This window comes from Cyanistes caeruleus, chromosome 1, assembly GCF_971803275.1.
Source record: "Cyanistes caeruleus chromosome 1, bCyaCae1.hap1.1, whole genome shotgun sequence".
Classification (NCBI taxonomy): Eukaryota; Metazoa; Chordata; class Aves; order Passeriformes; family Paridae; genus Cyanistes; species Cyanistes caeruleus.
In genome coordinates this window covers 112,150,789-112,173,491 of record NC_141701.1, presented here as the reverse complement: position 1 = coordinate 112,173,491, position 22,703 = coordinate 112,150,789, and the positions used below count along the sequence as shown (strand labels likewise).

Here is a 22,703-nt window from a genome sequence, read left to right as displayed (position 1 = left end):
TGACATGTCTTTTGTTTCATTTTTTGGTCAAAGTCTCAGTCTTGCTTTAGTACATATGCTCTTTGTTATTAATGTCTTTGTTTTTCATGCAGAGAAGCAAAATGCTTTTAAACCCAGTGTATGTGTTTTAAATGGATGACACTACCAAACTCACTGTCAATAGCTAGTCTTACTTAATCAGCTATAAAATTTCATGAGTAAGGGTTCTTAACTGAGACTGGAAAAATCCAAGATAATTACCATAATAGGCTGAAGATCTCTGAGACTGAAGGCTTTAGAAGTCAGAGAAAATTGGGGACATATGTGTTCTGTCTGTAAGATTGTTCTATATAGGATATGGAAAAATGGAAATGACAGGCACTTAGCAATGTACAGTAGCATTCATCAGAGAAAGAACATATGCATTTGTTTGTCAGACGCAATGAAGTAAAAAATGACACTTAATTGGAGCTGACATAAAATGGCCTCATTAGCAGTACAAATAATATATGTGTGTAGCTTGGTTGTCAATAGGAACAAAACATATTTCTTCTGACAGATATATTAGTGTCTTTTAAGAGTCATGTCAAGTTTTCAGTCAGGTTTACTCATTTAAAGAATGCCTTGTTTGTTTTTTTTTGTTGTTCTTTTTTTTTAATATGAGAAAGGTTGAACTGTAAATAATGTGTGTTTCTAGGGTGCTGTGATAACACCAACAATGGACCACACTATGTCAATGCAGCCAGCAAGCATGATGGGCCCTCTGACCCAACAGATGAACCACCTTTCCTTGGGCACAACAGGAACGGTAAGATCACTATTTTTTTTTCTCTATTGCAAAAGCATCTTTTGCTTACTGAGTTTCCTAAGGTAATTTACTATTCTTTTAAGTGCTTTTCAGGGCTTCACCATCATACAGTAAGCATTAGTTATTATAAAACAGAAATGACAAAGTAGTATGAATATTAAAATGGTAGGTCAACAAAACCTGATCTGTATTTAAAAGGAATTGTCTGTACTAGTTCTCATGTAATTATGGAAGTACTGCTCTATCAATTTGTTTTTCAAATTGTTTGCTTGTCAGTGTAGAAAGTTTCATATCACTGGGGTCAGGAGCTTTGTGGTAGGATCCACTACTCACTTCAAACCATAGCAGCCAGCCATATGTATTTTGTTCCAGACTTAGATATGTGACTTCTGGTTTAGGCCAGCTGTGTTTCCAGTACATCATATTTGAACATGCATATTTCCACAACTGCTTTTGAATTTTCTTTTTAAGCTGAGTAGGTCATACTCAGTTAACTCCCCCAGAGTCAGAGAAAGGCAAAAACCCCTCTTAATTAAAAACATTTAAGTGCTCTGAAAAGTTCCTAAAATACCGTACCTGCAGACTATATATGGTGGTTTGATATGTGAATGTGTGCACATTGCATGCAATGTAAATTTTTGCAGAAATATAGGCATTCATATTACACATGCTCTTTATGTAATAATTACATTCAACATGTAATTACATGACATGCTCTGTTATTCACTTACCCTTTTTTTCACAACTGTTCTACTTGATAATAATCTATAGGAACACAGTTTTCCATTTTTTTTTTTAATTGAATAAGGTACTTAATTCAGTTGCATCTGTACAAAGTTATTTAACACGCTGTGTTGGGTCTCTTCCTGATCTCTTCACCTCCTTCCTTACCTACTGAATTTAATTCTAACTCCAGTGTCTCTTCTGATTTCTTTGAAAAATTCTGTTAAGATCTAAGGTTTCTGTATTTTTTTCTGAGAAAACTTAAATATAATGATTTCTTGTTTATTCCTGATACTTTAAATGTTGCATTCAATAACCAAAAGAAGTAGGAATTACATCGCAAAGTTAGTCTCAGCATTTTCCCCTTCATGAAGTTGAAGGAAATACTTGGTCTATATACAGGAGAATTGCTGCATCTGTAATTACTGAGATTCCGAAACATGTTTAAAAGTTAAGGCAAGGAAATAGAAAATGAATTCTGCTTGTCCTGTTGGGCAGCTCCTAAGAATTTTTTCCTTTGCCTGTCATTTTCAATTTCACAACTCTTAACAGACATTGTCTTCTGTGCTCATTGTCTCACAATCTTAATGCAAACTAGAAAATGCCCAGTTAATGTTCTCTTCTTGCTTGAGACCACTTCTACAGAACTTACAGTAAAGAATCCTTATAGTCAGTCAGGCAAAGGACTCTGAGGCCTTGGATCATCTAGTGGGTGACAATGAGATCCTGAACTCATGTTACTGCAACTAAATGAGAATCTTTCCTTTCTTTTCCTAGCTCTTTACACAGTTTTATCTTTCAAGGTCACAGCATTTCCCAAGAAATAAGAATTTATTGAAATACATTCAGAGGTATACCATACAGGTTTATGTTTACTATCTGTAAAACTCCCAAGTCATTTGCAGAAAACTTAAAGAACAAGAGTAAATGATTGATGAGTGCTACAATACCCATAGGCTTTTGGAACATCTCAAATGACACCCTATTTTATCACATACAGGATTTCTCTTAGATTAAAACAGCATCAGCACCATATTCAGTTTAAGCACTCATGCAAGCAATATAATCATGAATATCATTGAGAATTCCTCCTGTTGGGATTTCCTCCTAGCAGAAATCACAATTTGGGCTGCAAGTAGCAGTTTTGTTGGATGTATCCATCCAGTTCATACTTCAGCGTGTATTCTGCTACAGGAAAAATAAAACACAACATGGGAAGCACAAGCTGCTTAGAGATGTGATTTATTTAGAGATATTTTTCTTCAATTATTTGAAATTCTGAGTTTTGGTCCAGAGAGAGGAGCCCTGAGAGGATAAAGTATGAAGAATTGTGCCAAATTCAAGCCATACTACTGTGAGTACCTCAGCAGGACTAGGTTTTATGGGAGATAAAAGATATAAATGATACATTTCTGTTATGAATATATTTTTCAATTTTATCCTTAAAACGATGCAACAGAGTGCAATAAAGAGCCACCAGCTACCTTTCAAGAAACCAGACAGATTTTTTTAGGCAAACAAGACAAAAAGTCACAAATAGTTCTACTCACTGTTGGCAGTAACTCTGTCCCAATTTAATTTGAAAGCTTGCAGTATGCAAAGCAGTTTTTATTGGAAGGCTTTCATATGTTCACTTCCTTGGACAAAGCATTTTGCTAATTAACATTACATTTTTCGGCCGAAGCAGACCCCTGTGGTCACTTAAGTGAGAGCTGACTTCAAAACCACCTCCACACTTGCCTGATTCAGGATGAACACTGGGTTTCTAAAACATTGCTTCAACAGAAAATCTATTCTCTAGCGAGTGAGCTAGAGAAATAGCATAAGAGCCTATGCAGCTTCATATCTTGTGGGAATTACTTGGCCTTTTGATGCTCCTTAAAAGATTAAAATACTCTGTCCAAGCTGGAGCCATTCCATCTCCCTTTCACAGAAGAGCACTCTTTAGCTCTTTGGTGAGGCGAGTGACCTGAGTAACAGCAGCCTCTGCCATTTCCTGCCTTGACTCCAAAAACTGGATTTGAGTTTTGATCTCTCAGCCCTGAAGCACACATTAAAACCCTTGGGAATCCAGGGGGCAGCTGCCTCCATCCACTTGATTATTTGGTCACCAGCCCAGGTCGGGCTTAATGCTGGTAGGGCTGTTCACTTCCATCTGGGAGCATCCAATTCAGCAGTTAAAACAAAGTAGTTTTCCTATAGACTCCTTCAGTCAGCTGCATTTCCCTTGTGCTAGGTAAAGTCTTACTCCCAAAAAAAAGTTTGTTTAGGAAACCATTTGACAAGAATAGTGACAAGAAATTTTCTTTCTATCCAAACTTGCAAAGAATGTGCATTAATTTCACTTTATTATATTTTTAACATTCTTATTTCTTATCTATTATTGAATTGTCCACATAAAATTAGACATCTCTGCTATACCAAGTACTCCCTAATTAGGAGGATGTTTAATCAGGCTATCAAGATGCCAGGCCAAAGGAAAAGCTGTAAATCCATCTTTGCTTTATTCCAATGCCAAAGGATGGTATAGAGCACTAGAGAGAGAGAGGAGGTAAAGGTGTGCTGTTTGTGGCACCTCAACCCTATGTTCCTGTGTTGTGACAGAAAGTGGTAGAGTATTTTCATGTCCTAGTTACTGTGCTTTGTGCTTCATCCACCAAGAACATAAATCTTTTTTCTGCCTTTATGAAAATCAAATTGATTTCTGCCGGTGAAAATACAGTTTTCATTGCTGATGAATTGAGAGGCACGTGTGCTGCTCTGATCCCTTCCCCATTCTGCTTGAAATCTGGAGTTAAGCAGACAATCTGCCAGAGGGGTGATTTCTGCCATATTTATATGTATTTTTCATAGATACCTTTTCACTCAAAAAGAGCAAAAAGCATTTACATGGGTGTGCTAGCTGTGGGCAAATGCATAAAGAAAACCTAAGCTTAAATTATGTCAAGATTACAGCAAGAAAGCAATAGCTCTGAATATTCTGATTAAGGCTGACAACCCATTCTCAGCTCCTACAATTGTATTAAAATGAAATTTTAATGCCAGAAGGCATAATGTGAAGATTTACATTTTACAAGGGGTTTAAAGCTTGATATTTTTTTTACTAGTTTATTATTATTTATGTCTTGTTTTTCCTATGTAATATTCATCTACAATTAGGTCTGCTATTAAAAAAGGTACTGTAGAGGGAGAATAGAGTGTGCGAGTCTGTAAGGGTTGCACTGAAAAAGTAGCATTAGTATGTGTTTAATAATGTATGGAGGCTGGAATTGTTCCATCATCAGCCTGTCATTCAAAATGTTTCCGATACAGCCATTGATCTGACATCTCTATCGTGGTTTAATAACGTTGTGATTGATGCCTGAGTGGATATAACACAAAAGCCTTTAGAAATGTAAAAACTGAGCAGTTTGATCACTGCTTTCAGTCATTGCTGCTCAGCACTTCCAGGCTTGGCCATCAGCAGCAATAATCTGCCTCTATGCTGGGAAGATTTGCTTATTCTTTCTCATCTGCATGTCATTTCTGAAGGAAGTTTGCTGTTCTACACTTTCTTTGTTGGGGTTTTCCTCCCCTCCCTGCTGTTAGCATCCATTTCAGATACTGTTTGGGTTCCAGTTTCATTCAATAGTTTGAGGCAGCCTTTGTTAGTCCTCACAGGCAGAGGGGTAACTCCAGCTTTTTCTCCCTCTCCTTTGGAATTGCCTTACTATAGCCTTGTTTCATCTTAAACCTTTGAGGCCCACACCAATGGGAGAGTAAGTAGAAGTCAGGTTTTTTTACTAAAACTGGTAGTTCAGCTGGGCTGCTTAATTGTTCTTCACACTTGAAGTTCACTTTCAGTTTCTGATTTAGAAACTTGATAGGCATCTTACAAAATAAACCCTCTATTGCACTTTTTAAACAACAAAAAAAACCAAACCAACAAACAAAAAACAGGCCAAAACAAAACCAAAAAATTGTTTAATTGTTCTGGATACTATGTATTAAAAATGCAGTCAGGTGAAAGAATTACAATGAGATAATGTGAGATCCTGTTGTAACTGCAAACTGCCCTAACTCAGCTTTCCTGGTTTATAGTATCACCGAAATTTCTCAGTGGAATAGCAGCCTTGTTATGCAGGTACATCAGTCTTATCTTTCACTTTGTTAGTTCTTTTTGTTGCCAGCAAGGCTTGATGATATCTCCAGAACCCTTCAATGGAACAACAAGCTTGTTATAGGTTTTTTATCTTTTATTTCCTTTGGATACTCCATGGTCACTGGTGGTTTAAAATGTCACCTGAAGGCCTCAGCAGAATAACTGCTTTGTTAGATAGGGTTGTTTTTTTTCCTGTTTAATCTTCCATTCTATTTGCTGATACTACAGCTACATGGAGCTGAAACATCATCGCATTCCCCTCATGTTCAGATTCTTGTTCAAAAAGTACTCTCTGTTATTCTAATTGTGTGTCACAAGGTCCTTGGAGAGTTAGAGGAGCAAAGTTTCTTTGCAGTCTTGTGCCTTTCACGTTATCAGGTGTTAATCTTAGAGCTCTTTTATTTTATTTATTGACTGACAGTTTCAGTTACTGTTTGTGTGGAAAATATAGAACTGAACCCATTTCAGATGAAATAGCCTAGTTCAGGCTGAAACTAAGATCTTTCTTATCCTTTTACTCAGCCAAATGTACAGGGCAAATGTAAGTGATTAACAAAATGGAGCTGTCTGGTGCAGTAGATCCATTTAAGGAGAATTAATTCTGGTTAGAAGGGAAAAGATCAGCATAAATTATTGTGAGATTTGTAAAAACCAAGTAGCTCCTCATGCACCTTTCTTCCCAAACGCTCTCTTGAAAGGCAGTTCCAATTTACCTTGTGTAATTTCAGATAAAAAGGGGCACTTAGTGCAACTGAAAAGCACCAGATTCTAAGCAGTCAACAGGAGACTAAGAACTTTTATCATGAAGGATTAAATCAGTTTCCAGAGTTCACCGCCACTAAGTGTTATAGAGACAAGAGGTTAACAATCTTAAAAAATAGATTTAGCATTTCTGTAAGGAAACATTCATGGATGCAACTGCATTTTTTGTGGAAAAATTCTTAAATTGACAGCATAGGCCAAATACCTGCTCAGGTGAGCAAGGAAAGGTGTGATCTTTTCCCTTTCTGGACCGTCTTGAAATTCCACAAGCTCAGATAATGAGAACTGGACAGATCAGCTCTTGTATAGATGAGACTCTTTCACTCAACTGTTTCAACATGGTTTCCACAGTCTGTGTTTGACCATAGCTATGATTAGATGGTATTTTTGAATGAATAGAGTTTATAAAAACATATCTCTGTAGTGTTCCCCCTTATCTGAACTCAGCTACCATATTTTCCTACCATTTGTTGGTAGTGCCTTACTGTTGCATTTATGTGCAAGTGTGCCAATCTTCAAAGCCACTACCTGTCGTAGGCAGAAAGGGAAAGTGTAAAAGGTGAATAAACACAGATGGAGGGAATTCCATTTTTGGTCCAAGTAGGACTTCATCTGTGCCCAGCAGGTCAGTAGCTTTTATTCTGTGTTAAATTTTACATTCACACAACACTTCCACAAATGAACAAAAAGCTTTTGTTGGGGACTCCTTGCCTCTTTTTGAGATATCAGCTACTGACTCAAAGTGACATTAGCCCAGATTCCCTTTCAGAGAAGGAATCCTTGATTGTGGTGATAAAAATACACATCAACATAAAGCAATAGTGATGGATCAGCAAAGCAAAAAGTATCAGCCAGAAAAGCTCTGACTAATATAACTTAATTTTCATCATCAAACTAACCTCATTCATATAATTGCAGAGGACTTCACATAACTGTAAACTAGAACATTTATAGGCTTGTTTCTCATATATTTTCTTAAATAGGACTGCTGCTTTTTTTTTTTTTTTATTTCTAGAAGTGACACCTGCTGAATGGGAGTGGGGTTCAAAGCCACCTCTTCCAAGCATGTTGTTTTTTTATATCTAGTGGTGATATCCATGCACTGTATATAAAATGAACCTTTTTATTTTGTAGTAATGAATAGAAACTGAAAGCCATAAAACTGGTTATGTCTGACATAAATTTAGTGGTCTGTAGAATATCCCCCCCCAAAAAAGGCTCATCTACAGTCATACACCCAGAAATTTTTGTTGATATCTCTTACAGATGAACCAAGATTGTGAACTCATTTTGTTAACTGCTAGTAGCTCATTTACCTAAATACTTTTAATTTCAAGAGGAAAAATAAAATATTCACACATTTTCTTGTGAAAGTACACTGATACTATAAATGACAGGGCAAATTTTGGAGAGAGAAAGAATCTTTATTTGGCAGACAGGGAAGTAGAAGAGAGGAGCAAATAATAGGTTATAAAAAAACCCTGAAAATAATTCTAGGTTTGAAACATCCTGACACGCCTACAACTGACAAACTCAATAAGAGGTGGAAAACAAAAGTACTCTAAATCTCAGGCCTGTCATCTATATTTTCTGGATGTGTTTCTTTTTTGTAAATGTGTTCCCATTTTTCAATCAAGAAGAGAACTTTTCCTAATTAGAAGGAAGCTTATTTTAATTGTCCTGCCTGTGTTTAAACAAGGCTCAGGTAATTCTGACTGAAATGAGGAATATGGTTTTCCAGAGAAGTAATAAATACAAATACAAATGGTGAAGACAAGCTTCGTGGGGGCTCTGTAATAAAAGTCAAGCTTGAGGATCTTAGAGAAGTGAAGGGTGTTTTTCAAAACTGTGGCCATGTGAAAAGCAAAAAATGTCTCCCTGCTTCCACATCTGTTCTCTGCCAAGGGCTGGGAAACAGATCTGTGGTCATTTCTCCTCATGTACAAATACACACAAACACACCAAGAAGTCTTGAAATCTTTGAAGCTGTATTGTCAGTGGAAAAGAACAACATGATAAATTATATGGAAATCCAGCTAGTTTATCCTAAGTACTGTTATAGTCCTTCACACAATATAATTTAGGTCTAAGGTGAAGCACTTGAACTGTATCAAGTTCAGAGAGAGATGTAAACTTTAGCTGAAAGAATAGGAGTGAAGGTGAAAGATAGCAGTGGTTTACAGCTCAACAGAAGTGCATGAAGGGTATCCATGGAAAGGAAAAGAAATTTCAGTGGTGCTAACAGGTTATGAAAGTAGAATAGGGAAAGCATAACCTTAATATGTTGCAGAAATTGGTAATATGTTAAGAGCTAGACTAGTGTTTGAAATTAATAGAAAGTTCATTATTTGGGATATCTAGAACTCAACTGGACCGAACACTTTAAAATCCACAGGAGGGATTTCCAGGTGTTGACACAAATCCAGAGCAGTGGCTAAAGTCCTTTTTTCATCTCCAACCTCTGTTTTCCATCACAAAGGAACATTGTTATTTCAGTTCAAAACAAGTAATATTCATTTAAGTACTGAGACTTCAGGATATTATAAAAACATTAAAAAATGTTTACTGAGCATGATGTACCAAGATTCAGAAAAGAACTGTGCATCAAAATAACATTTTATTTACAATGTCTGAAGGTAACAGTCAAAGAGTAAGCATATGTTGCAACTGACCATTCACATTATCCTCTTACTAAAAAACATTTGGAAACAAGATGATTGATTGAAAGATTGATTCATTTCAATGTATGTTGTGAGATTAGTAAGTCCACTGCACTCTTTGGATTTTTTTTTTCTTTACAATAAGATGGGTACATTTTGTTCAGCAAAATATTTCTGCTCTGAGAAGCAACCTTTGAATTATATTTCCCATGTTCTTTCATGAGGGGAATTTTTAAATTCCAGAGGCACTCACAGAAACACTAGATTGCAGGTGTTGCAGTGTTTTGGAAGATGACCTGTTGCCATGATACTGAAAACACATACAATGGAGTTGGAAGTGAATTTAGTCTGAAAGATGTTCAGTATTTTATATATTTGAATCATAGTGGAAGAGATAACATAACCTGTGTATTGGACAAAGCCCTGGGCCTGCAGTTGCTCACAAAAATAATATTCCATTGAATTTCACTGCCTTTTCCCATATCATATCCCACTGAATTTCAGCTCACAGTGAGTTTCACAGTTAAGCCACAGGATATTTCAGGTGGTTGGCAAAGTGGTACACCAAAGGTTTAAACTTCCCATAAGACAAATCACCATTGCTTTTGAGGTGTCTTTCTTGTTTTCTTCTGGAAAGAGCAGCCTGTTTAGGATTCACTCATTTGTGCAGCAAGGTTAAACGAAGGAGCTGAATGTACAATGCTCATACATTGTGTAAGACACTGGGATCCTGTATGTGTGATTTCAGTCTGAAGTTCTTAGAAAAGGATAAGCTTTGTTCAAATTATTTACAGTTCTATAGGGAGCTGCTGATGGCTATAACCTCTGTGCCCTCTGATCGTATTTTATTATCTGTGAGTTATGGGTGATTCTGTGTCAGAGCTACGAGGCTGTAGAATCCTCTTGCTCCTAAAACACTCAGTTTGGGAGGAGAGTTTGGTTATACCTAATATTTACTATGAAACAGCTCAGTTAGCGTTTTTCATTGAGCTGTAGCAAGGGGTTTGAGAGCAGCTGTGTTGAGTGAATTTGGGAGTTTGCTGAATTGAATTGTTTTTCTAGCAAGGTGAAGAACTGTTGAACACAGCAGATTTCTACTGTGTGGCAGAGTTGAGCCACGCCTCATCGGGATGGGTCCAGGGAGCACTCGTATCCCAGAGGCACATCATTTTCTGATCCTGTGAAGGACTGCTCTATCCTTTGTGACATTTTATGACTTTTGAATGTGATAGACACACCTGTATGCTTCTGATTTTGCCTTTCTAATATTAATAGTTGTAATACAGCAACAGAAATTTTGTTAAGACTTTAGTATCTAAATGTCCAAATTATTGTGCATTTGCCAACTTCAACTCACAGTTTTCCTTTGCTGTGTTTCCCTTGGGGGTTTCTCTTAAATCAGTATACTATTTATATGACATGAACTGATTTCACTGATGCAAGAACTTCATGCTGTTTGTGTTCTCTGGCTTGTGAACCATAGCTGTGTGCAGAGTTTGCAGTGTAGACCAAAGGTGCTATGATTTCCAAAGTGATTTTTTTTTTCAACTACTCAGGCACCTGACTGCTCCTTTCCTCCTGTTTACTGTAGTTTTGCTCTGCTGCCAGAATTTTCCACCTAAAACACCTGCACTTGACTAAAAAATAAGTTGTATTTGTTCTTTTTCCAATTGCCATTTTTGACAGTGTAAATCAGAGTGACAAAAATACAGTAACAAGGGGAAGTGAGAATTGGGCTATGATGGTATTCCCACAGATAACTGTTTATCCACAGAATCGAAATTGGTGCTCAAAATTTTAGTGTTCAAAGATAACTTTTTAAAAAAAGCTATCTTGGTGACTTTTTACATAGAGATGCTCCTAACTAGCTTTATTAGAGTTGATTTCCTCTGAAGACAATGGAGTTATCTCAGAATCTTTAGTTTTCTGGAAATAAATGGCTGTTCCAACAAAATGGCCATAATTTGATTGATTGGTATTATTTTCCTATACATATTCTATAAGATTATTGTATTACATGACATTTATCCGTAACTAAAAAATGCAAGTAGCAACAATTTCATATTTCCTCCATGTGTTAGGGGACACAAGGAAATAGTTAGTAGCAAAAAGTTCCACTCAGTGTGTGGCCATTGGTTGAAGAAAGGGGTTTCCTTATTTTATTTGTACCTGAACAATATTGAGAGCAGAAGACTATTTGCTGAAATCTTTATCCTTTGTTTAAAACTGAGTGTAATAGAGTTGGAAATCATAAAATGATTGATGGAAAAATTTAAAGTAATTAATCTTCAACAGAAGGCAAAGAAAACAATACATTTCAAGGCTTATAAATCCACTTTTCTCATTCATTAATTTTCATACAAATGTCATGAGCAGTGTTATATTTTCTTTCATTTCAAAACAGAAAAATATGGCACAATGGCATCATCTTGAGCTTATTTTTAATATTAGGACTTTTACTCTATTACATACACTATTGGATATGTGTTCCAAGGACTCTTAATTATATTATTGCAATTACAAGTCTGGCACAGAAGTGTAAAGTATTAGTGTCTCTTGTCTATAATTGTTCTACAGAGATCTTTGCAGGCAGAAGTGATTCTATTGTACACTAGAAAATTTCAGTACTTACTGATAGTTTGAAGCACTTATTTTTCAGGCGGTTCAGCTAGTTCAGTTTACGAAGCTGTGGCATTTCTGTGGAAGTATTTTAACTCCATCTGCACATAACCTGCAGATTTATGCCAAACATTTCTTTTTTTTCTTTTTTTTTTTTTTTTTTCTTAAGGTACAAATTATACAAGAGGGAATCCGTAGCATTTGTTGTTCCTCCCAAACACAACAGGACTCTGGTCTTTTCAGAGACATCCTGAGGCAGAGAACAACTGACAAATAGCAACAGCAGCACCTATATTGCATTTTATATTCTAAAGGTGTTTTAAAAATTTTAATTAAACCTTATAGCATCACTTCAGTAAATTATGAAATTAATGCAAGTTCTTCATTCCCTTTGAGGCAAATGACCTCCATACAGTGTAGTCTTTCTTACAGTATGGACAGCAGCTCCTGTTCCAAAACCAGGGGTGCTCAGCTGTACATTTGAGGCAAAGCCCAGAGTCTCAGTGTGATGGACTGCCATGAGCTGCTCTGGTCAAGGCAGCTGAGCTAATTGGCCCATTCTTCTTGGTAAGAAAAGAGGAGATTTCACCAGCTGAAGTTAGATTTGACTTTGTGGCCTAGCAGTGAATCTTAATTGCTTTTTGTTGAATAATCTGTAATAATCTGTAATAATCTGTCCTCTATATTAATAATAATGATTTTTATTTTTTTTTTAAATAGCATTTTGCAGGTAACTCAGTGTTCTAAATTCCCATACCAAGTTATATAATGAATGTCAAATACATTTTGGCATTTATATTTCCCTGAGTTCACTAGCAGTATGGACAGCTGTGTCTTGGTGGCTGCATTTAATGTTTTCAATCTTGCCCTGTTTTCATCTTCATTCTCTGTGTAGTGTTTCTCATGATCTTCACAACAAGCAAAAAGTTCCAGTCCTAAGGCAAGGATGACAGTTAAGCAGATGCTGTTTCAGTTCACAATTATCATTCCTTCAAGGCTGTTAGGGGATATTACAGCTGGGCAGGCTGGCAAACAATCCCCCCCACACACATTCTCCCATCCTAAGATTAAATTTGTTGTCCCTGACATCAGCCACTACTAAGTGTGAGGAATCTGCAAATGCCCTTATTCAGCTTCAGGAATAGTCAGTTTTATACTTTCTAAGCATTATCTCTGCTAATTTTTATTTTAGCAGTGTGGCCTGTGAGTTCCATATAGCACTTGTATGTCAGCAGCGATCCTTTTTTGTAAGGCAAATCTTGCAAAGTCCTATGCCTTTAAAGTGTTGATATAAATTTATTTGACAGACAAATGGCCACTTTGTCATCTCTGTCATATTCTTGGACAAAGAAATCTGTGGTGCAGTTAGGACTTTGTCCACTGCAAATATTTGCACAGCACTTAATCTTTTCCTTTTTCCTTTTTTTTTTTAAATATTGTGTATAAAAGGAAAGGAGAATGGGAACATTATGCTGATCAGTGAGTGCCAGAGCAAAATGAAGATGTCTGAGCTTTCCAGTCAGTCCATGTGCCAGAGCCAGAAGTGCATCAAAGAACCAGAATGGACAACCTAGCCTAGAAATAGATACTCTGCAAGATCCTCCTGAGAAAAACAATTCCCTGACAGGACTGTGGCATTTAGAAGAGGCCAGAATTGCTTGTCTGTAAAGGCTGGGGTGCATTTATGCAGCATTTTTTACTTTTCACATGATTGCAGCAGAGGGATCAGAAGAGCTCACTGAGAACTCCTGTTAGGGCCTGTGTGGAATATTTTAAATATATGCCTTTAAGGAAAGCTGAAGGTGATTGAATTTCAGTTTGATAGTTGTAGATGGGCTTTTTCCAGCACTGTATGTTGTATCCATGCCTTGTCACCAGTAATATTTAGGAGAAATACATCACTTAGCTTTGCCTCCTGATCTCATGGTGAAGGGAAGGGTTGAAGATGTTCTTTTAAAGCACATTGGGGGAAAGTGTTACAGCCTGTCTTTCTATTCCCAAGTGGAAGTATCTGAAGCATTCCCAGGTATCTGGAAAGAATCAGTGATGTCCTAAAGAAGAAAGCTAAATGTTAATACAGATTTGGGAGAGTACAGGAGACTATCTCTCCTGTTGACCTTATCAGTTATTATAGTTTTGCTGTCATTGACAGTAATGTTCCATTAATCTGGAATTCCATTATAGAGGATGTATTGTGGTATATTTTTTTGTCAGTTTTGATGTTCCAGAGTGATTTATAATGTGAAATTAATATTTTATTTAAAGTATATCTACACCTCTAACTGTGCATTGTGACACAGTCAAGGGATCTTGTTCTCTCTTAGAATACCCATCTCCTACTATGTATCCATTGAAAAAGGGATGAAAAATTGTCTCTAAACTTTGTATTTCATTCATGTTTAAATCTGAAAAATTCTATGGCAACAGGATTAAACATGTAGGAATTGCATACTGAAACATCTTAGTGCATATTCCAGACTATCCTTCCGTAAATTGAACAATGCGTCTCTTGGTATGTTTTTTTTATTCCTCTCCTTTATGACAAGTAGCTCATTGGTCTACAGCATTTCCTTTCTCTCCCTTTTGAAATGGTTTTTAAATGTGCACTGCTGCAAAACCTTCCTTAAATGAGCCAGTCATGATTGGGAATTTTCTCTTTTCTATTTTCCCCTTTGCCCAGCCTTATCTTTCTTTATCTTGAATTTGCCTTTGGGGACAGACCTACCCATGTTTCTGAGCTGAAACATGCAATGTTTCTCAAGCCCTCTCTTCCTAGGTCTGCTCCCTCTCCAGGGAAGCACAACCTCGTAGGGCTTGTGGGTGACACAGTAATACATTGCCTGGATGGGAGCTGACAGTGCTGTGAGAAATATGACAGCACCTCTGCCCTTGATCAGGCTTCCCATTTGAAAGTTTTCATTTTGGTAATTACATCCTTCCCAGATAGTAGCACTAGTCATTGATCATACTAATATCATTATAACTGATTCCTGTAAGTCACCTTTTAAGACACTTTCCATGGTTTCTTTTCCCCCTGTATCTTCTTCCTCTGCTGTCACAGGATAAGACTTTTTCTGTCTACCCTTCATCTGATTGATTGGAAATGCCAAACACTTCCTTTACGTGTGGCCTGGTAATATACACATCACATTTCTTCCCTTGGGATCTTAATCAGAACAAGTAATGGCCTTTAGCTTTTCTCATTAGGAAAATGGAAAAGCACCATACCCAATCCATTAGAAATACAGCATTCTAATATGAATTTATAGGAAAATGGCTGCATGCCAGCAAGATGTGGAGTGAGTTTAGCTTAAAGGATTTTCAGGGAGGGAAAAAAAAAAAAGGAAAAGAAAAAGTCACCCTTTCTGTCTGGTTTGCAAACATTTTGAGCCATTACTTATCATGCCTGTCTGTCAGGCATTTTGCTGTTGCTCCTTAAGTGCTGTTTGGACATCTCTGTCATATAAAGGGCATTCAAAAGGAGGAAATATGGGTATTTGAACATGTATTTATGTTTTCCCCAGTGTTGATTCCCTTCCTGGATTATTCTCCTCATAATCTCTATCAGAATTAGAGAGAAGGGAGGAAAATGGGAAGATTTTGTTACTATGCTTTGCTTCTAATTTTTCACAGAATGTGCTAGCTGTAAAAATGTATAGAGAGCAACCATTTCAGCATACTCGTCTATCAAGCTGAGACTGCTGCTACACTTTTCTTAGCCCTGTCTAAAACTATTTACAATCAGTACAGTGAGAGTGAGGACAAGACTGATTAACAGATTTTTTTCTCCAATGATGGCAATTGCTTTATACTTGGCCCAGTCTTATTAGCCCTAGAAAATATTAAAATTCATGCACCAGCACTGAAAACTTTCAGTGCTTGTATTTTCCAGAACTGTAAGAAAGTGTTAAAGCACAAATCCATACCAAATGATAATTGTATATCATTTGAATACATATGAGGTGATTCTGTCTCTTTTGGAAAGCTAGCACTGAAAGAACCCAAAGAACAGCCTTGGAACGTTGCTATTCTGCCAGCACTAAGACACATCTGTTTTACTGGTCCCTTCAAAAATTGCTGATATTATTCCTGGTAAAATAACTACTAAGCACACCCATAAAGCTCTGTTTAATAATGTCTTATGAAAAATGAGCACTTGCACTTTTTTATTTTTCAAACAAACCTCATGTTTCCTATGTGCTAAGTTGCTCATTTGTACAAAGTGAGAGTTTAAGCTGAAGCATCAGGCTTGTGATCTTGGCTACTTCACTTGTGTTCATCAGCTTTGTTGATCACACTTCCCCAATGAAACAGTATCTAATAGGTTAAGAAAATACTGTAGTGAAATAATATGAAAGACCTGCAGGAGTCAAAAATGGGAGGCATTCTAAAGGGACCTCTCTGTAGGAGGCATATTACTGATTAGATGATAAGACTAGGAGGGCTTAAGGCATGGAGGGATGGCTATTTTTTGAGGTATTGGGATTTTTTTTTCCTTCTTGCATTTTCTGTTTTGCTCTTCTGCTGGTTTCCATTGGTTTTTTTTGGGGGGGGTTTTTTTTTAAATTTTTGGTATATTTCTTTCTTCCTTAGTTCTTCCCCTCATCTCTTGGATGAAACAATGACAAATTAGGAGAGATTCTGTGAAATTTTTATCACTCAAGTTTAGGAGTTCAAAATTGTTAACAGATCATTATATGATAGATAAATTGATGACATAGCAGTATAGTTTGCTCCACTCTGCTAAAAGTCAAGGTTTATCCACTGCTTTTGTAGCATATTGCTGATATGATCTGATGTGTCTCAGAGATCCTCCCTCAGCTGATAATTAACATACCTTGGGGCAGGCTGTAATATTCTTACACAGTCATGCTCTATCAGTAAGGCATTGACTTTAATTTTAAGGTGATCCTTCTCCCACAAGAATTTCAAGAGTTTGTGGAAAGTGGGAAAAGGAAGTCTTCCCCAAAAAAAGTTGGGTAAATTATTACCACCTTCCACAACCCTTCAGTGTAAGCAAAGCTAATGATCATGTAAATACAGATAAGGATTTTGACACAAAATTTTTTATGCAAATAAGAAGCAATATTTTGTACTGCATCACTTTAAAACACTTTATTTTAAATGTAGTGAAGTTGGCACCAGCCATTAAAATTAGTGTTCTCAAGTATCCCCACCCTATCCATATACGAATATGGCTGATCCTTTTGCTGAAGCTGCAGATAGAGGAGTTAGGTGAGCAACATTCATGGTTTCCAGTTTGTGGGAAATCAATCTTATGAAATTTAGTTTCATTCTGATTCATCTTCTCAAAACTCAGAACAAACCAGAAAGATTCTCCCTTGAGCCAGAAATTCCAAACAAAATTTAATTTTCAGAAACAATGCTTCATGCTGTTCCCAATACAAAATCTAGTCTGCAAGATCTTGGTAGCTGCCAACTGGCTTAAATGTCCATCTTGGTTTCTGTCAGTTTTCAGGCAGCAGCTGCAAATCACTCCCAGGATTTCACGTTCCAGAGCAGCCTCACCATGTCCAATGCTTTGGGCAGGCTTCCAGACCTCCTATTGGGTCGGCTTACAGGTCTGCTTACTGAGGGCCAAATTAGTCTGGCAGCCAAGTCAGAAAACCCCAGGAATGTTACTTTGGTGAGGCAACTTGGTGGGATTGTCCTGGAAAAAAAAGCAGGGCACTGGCTTGAAGATTGAAGAGGGACTGCCAGTTTCCAGATGTGTAGGAGGAGGTAAGGACATTCCAGAGCTTCACACGAGGGCCTGTATAAGCAGGGCTCTTGGGGCTTGCAAACTCCCTACTCAACCACACCATCTCTGTGCTGAGCTGCCTGGAAGGCCTGAGTGCATGATTTGTGGGATGTTTATCCACACATGCCCAACAGCAGGCTGATTTGCTTTGTATCCTTAAGCATCAGGCCCCAGCATTTCCTGAGGGAAATTTTGCCCTTGCCTAAGCCTGGACTGGCACGTTCACCATCAATTCAGAAAGGACAGCTTGCAAAGCATCCCTAACACCACTGTTTACTTCGAGGGTAAGCCCCAAAAGGTGATTCAGGTATTTCAGGCTCACTGAACTGGCAGATTCTCCTCCATCTCTGGATGCAGGGTATTGGTGAACAGCAGTCTTTTTTATGAAATATTGAAATGGTCCTTTCCCTGCCCTGCCCTCCCCTCCCTTCCCACAGTGATATCTGTCATTATAATTAGCTAAATATTTTGGATTCTAGAGAGCTTTTAGAGGTAAAAGACTGAAGAATATCATGCTTTAGCTGCTCTTAACAACATCCAAGGTGTACACCGGTGGTATAATTCTATTATCTTACTACCCTTCCTCTCTGGCATTAGTGCCTTTTCATGCAGGAGGTGTTGAAATCTTTCCTGTTTCTAGGAAAACTGGAAATGCTAATATTCATGTACCCTTTTGTCTGTTTTTATTGTTCTTTTTGGGTTTGGTCTAGCTTCCAACTAATTGTCCTGGCTTTCATCTGCTTCATTCTTGGACAGCTGGCCCATGAGCTGTCCATTTTTATCCCTGGTCTGAAAGAGCAATGGAGAGTGCATGTGATGATTGATGAGCAACTGTTATTTAACAAGTCTAAGCAGTTCTCCTTTTGTTTTAACAACTTCATCCATACAGTAGGGACATTTGCACACAAGCAGCCTGCTTCTCTTTAGACTCTTCAAATTACTGGAGATATAATAGCATCTAGAAGACATGTTTACCTCTAGAAAACAATTATTTGGTCATATAAATTGATGTACTATTAATAATAGTTAAATGTGCACATATGTTGAGAGATTCACTGATATATTTTATTTTTTTTTATTTATGTTGAAAATATGAAAATGTACAGATCAGTTTTCCTTCATCTTACTAGCAGCCATTCATCAGGGACTATTTGGCAGAATTGCAGTTAAATGGAAATGTCTAAGCATTTCCAACTAAAGGGGTGCATAGGGAATTTTTTAATATCAGAAGCCACAGTTATAATTCTGCTGCATCGCCCTTTTATTCCTCAGTATACAGGATGTGAAAGAAGAATATAAATGTGACAGAATCTCAGTGATTACCAGCCCTGGTTGACCAAGACTGATGCAGTATACTCTTATGTTATGATACAGTCACTATACCCTGATTTTATATAGGATCTTGCAGACAGGACTGTAATAAATCAGACACTAACCCATGCTCAGAAACTTGCCCCAGAGAGCTCATAATGTGCATTCATAGAGCAGGTACATAGAAGGTATTAGAAAAAAGAATAAAAATGCCTCTTTCATGGAGAAACTTGTAAGAACTGAAGAATTAAGAAAATACAATTGCCAGAGTCTTGTTCTTTGTTTTACGCACAGAAGTCTTTCTCTCTTGCAAGTGTATCCATCAGACATATGGCATTATTCAAATTATGCAAAAAAGGAGTTTTCACATCTTGTGGCTGTTCATATATGCAGTCATACATGGGGGATCAGGTTACATTTCTGTACAGTCCCAATGGGTCCCTACCTACATTGTCAAAGGGAAGAGTGAAACTATCATGGGCCTTGGTACTCTCACATGGACTGCAAGGATCTTTGGCACCCTCAGGTCAAGTTACTAAAGGAATTTTCCAATTAATGAAAGATACAATCAGAATGGGAACTTATTTTCACATCCTGAAGAGTTTTCCTCCATTTTCGCCCTTTTCACACACTGATGAGATATCTGCAAGTGGTTTGAGACTTTTACTGAGTTCATTTGTATTGCCAGCCCTTAGACTAAAAAGTATTGAAAGGGAATGAGCAGTTTTTTATTTATCTGTTTATACTGCTTGTATTTACTACAGTTTTTACAAAGTGTATTCTAGTGAGATCGTGGAGCGCAGCTTTATGTGGGGATCTGACTGTTCTCAGATTTGTTTACGCTAAATAGTCTTTATCTGATTAGTCCTGATCACTCTGCTTTAGTAGCAGGACTGAATTTCAGACAGAAGAAAAGACCTGTTAGCTATGGGGGGGTTAGCTCATCCACACTTTTTCTTCCATACCTTTGTATTACTCTGATTTCCAAAGATAGGGATTTGTGAAGGATGTTTAGAACTCCTGAAGAGAAAAGGAGATTAGTTTGCAAATATAGTTCCTGAAGTTATTATTCTCTCTACCTTCATTTAACTTGCTCAGAGAATTAGGTAACATCTCATTAGGAAGGTTGAAAGGGAATTGATAGCCAGCATTCCTAAATACATTTGTATTACTGAGCAGCAGGGAAGGAATGTTAAATCCGGTAAAGATTTCTATTCTCTGCCTGAACAATGAGTGCAGTGGCCCAGCAATGGGATTCTGTTGAATGACAGAGCTGTTCTTGATAGGACTATGGTAATTGTGTGGTAAAATAGAATTATATTATTATATTTTAGGCCTGGCTGATAATTATTAGCAAAATTATTGTAATATATGCAAAAACTTCATATCATTTATTTTCCCCTTCTTTAATTGGGAGAAAGTGAAATTAATAACAGCCATTGAATAAGTATAAGATTGAGCTGGAAAATGAGAATGCTTCTGGGTAGCAAAAGATATTTTAAGTTTAAAGTGAAAACTGTGGCAGCTGGATATTGTATTTCATTGAACTGCCACTGGCACTGATGAACTAGATGGTCCTTTTCTCTTCCTGAGTTCCCATGTCTCCATGCCAGACTATGGGATAAGAGGACACAGCAAGACAATGTTCTTTTCTATTGGAGAACAGGGCATTTTCAAATGAGAAGGTGGAACCAGAGAGAAAAAAGCTGTGGTTTTATTCTATATTTCATTAAAGTTATAACCGCTTGACAATGGTCAAAGAGAGATGCAGTTTTTGTTCTTTGCAGGGAAAGAGATTTGAAAGTGGAAGGGCAGGTTTCCTTCATGGGGTAAAAAAAAAAAAGATAAAAATAAATTCAGCCAACAGACTCATTTCCTTCAGTTTTCTAGCAATGCAAATGTTTTCACATAATTCTGTTAGTGATGCAGTGTCTAGACTTCTCAGATGGTTTAAAAGATAAAAAAAAAGTAAAAAGAAAAAAACTAGAAACAAACCCTGGCATTAATTCTGGGAATCCTGAAAAGCTAAGTCATTATCACTATACTGTAGCTCATGTGGTGATGTGAAACCACAAATAGTCATTGAAGACCAGATTCTGGAATCCTTGCTTATTTCAGATACATGGTTTAGCATTTGCTCATGTTAGACATCCCATTTAATCTCCCTGTAGCATGCTGTGGTGGTTGGTGTAAATGCTTACCAGCATATTCTGGTACAGGGCTTCTGCATTTTGGCTCTCACCTTGACTGAAAAGGCTCTGTGTCTTCTCAGGAACATGGAGGCTGATGATACAAGGAAAGAGATCTTTGATTCTTGCAACAGATATACATTGATATAACACCAAAGGAAAACACCAGAAAAGAGAATTTGCACATAGAATGTATAAAAGGATTCTTCAACATTTTTTCCAGACTCATTGCCATTTGTCCTTAGTAAGTCTACTGATTCTGAGTGTTGTTTGAGGTTTCCAGATTTGCTGCAACCTATCTGTTACTATCTCATTTTGTAAATTCTTTTTTATTTTCTTTATACTAGGAAATTTGTTCAACATTGATCAGGTTATTAACTGTTGTCACTCTCTGAAATCTCACAGTACTCATAGTGACCAAGAGAGTTAATGTATCTGCAGCAGCCTCCATCTAATCACAGCTGTGTTATTTTATAGGCAACTAGGCCTATAAATAGAACTGAACTTTAGGGTGGTTTCTTATACATTCTGTTAATGATGGCCTTCAGAATTTAAACAGAATGTGCAGCCAAACTCTTCTGGTGATGTAAACGAAATATTTTGGTCTTGCAAGAGGCACTCTTTCAGGCAGTGTCTCAGCTGAAATTCAGTAACTAATGGCTGATGTAAGGGGTGTTTGCTGTGTACGTCAGCTGTTAGGCAGATGCCCGACTCTGCATTAACCTGGGCCTGAGAAATGCAGGCTAAGAGCTTATTAGGGCAGATGATTAAAGGAACATTACCTGTGCCACAGTCTCAATGTAAAAGCTCCTGCAAGTTCCCTGCAGATGACTCAGCTCCACCTTTGATGGGTAAACCATATTATCCTACTGCAGCATGCTTCTCACTCTGCTAGGTACAGGCAGCTGCCTTCTGTTTTTTATTTCCCAATGCCTGTCACCTTTATGGGTTTGATGTTTGCTGCAGGCTTAACATGATCCTTGGTGGAGCCAGGGTGGGACACCCTGCTGGTTGCAGATCTCTAAGAAATGATGTTGTTCTCTGAGTTAAACGTGATCCTTCTTGAGGAATCTCATTTTGTCCCCTCAACCCACCTCCTCATTTGTTACCTCCTTGCATTTAACTCTTTGTAGTCACAGAGGGCAGTATCTGAAAGGAGAACAGAGGGGTAAGTGTACATTACCACTCATTTTCTAGCTATATATTTTTCCACACAATTAAGTAATTTCAAAACAGTAAAAAGCAAAAACCCTATCAGAAAAGACATGAGTAGAATTGTTAATGTAGCATATAGACTAAATTGGCATCTGATAAGTGCAGTCTGAAATAAGCAGCTGGGCATCATAAAGCATGAGATATATTTTAATTCTGCATGTCTTCAGTGCTGAGAACATGCATTCTCTGCACTGTATGAAGAAAACAATAGTTTACAAGCAAATTAAGAGCCTGTTGCCACCAGCAATGTAGTCGTTTTCTGTAGCAGAAATTACTGGCTTTTAAAGGATCAGACTGGCGAGAAAAGCTCCCTTATAACCTCCAGATCCATCATCTCTGCCTGTAGAGTCACTATTCATTTTACTGTCAGAAATGAGCAGCTTCTACTTTTAGACCCACAAAGCCTGTGCAGCTGTGGAAGAATGAACAGTAGTTTCCTCTGCCTTGCACATACTTTATTGAATGACCGATCACATCACAGCTCAAGAATCTTTAATCCTGATGGAAACACATGACAAAGAAAGGATGCATTTGG

The 22,703-nt window shown here is 37.4% G+C and overlaps 1 protein-coding gene across 15 annotated transcripts in view; it reads left to right on the top strand.

The window, feature by feature from the left end:
* The window catches only part of RBMS3 (RNA binding motif single stranded interacting protein 3), a 703,891-nt gene that overhangs the window by 668,471 nt on the left and 12,717 nt on the right, over positions 1-22,703 (top strand). For all 15 annotated transcript variants that reach the window (XM_086850705.1, XM_086850694.1, XM_086850656.1 and 12 more), the window contains one exon: positions 677-787. In XM_086850705.1, coding sequence (XP_086706831.1) covers positions 677-787 — 111 coding nt within the window. The remainder of the gene's footprint in view (positions 1-676; positions 788-22,703) is intronic.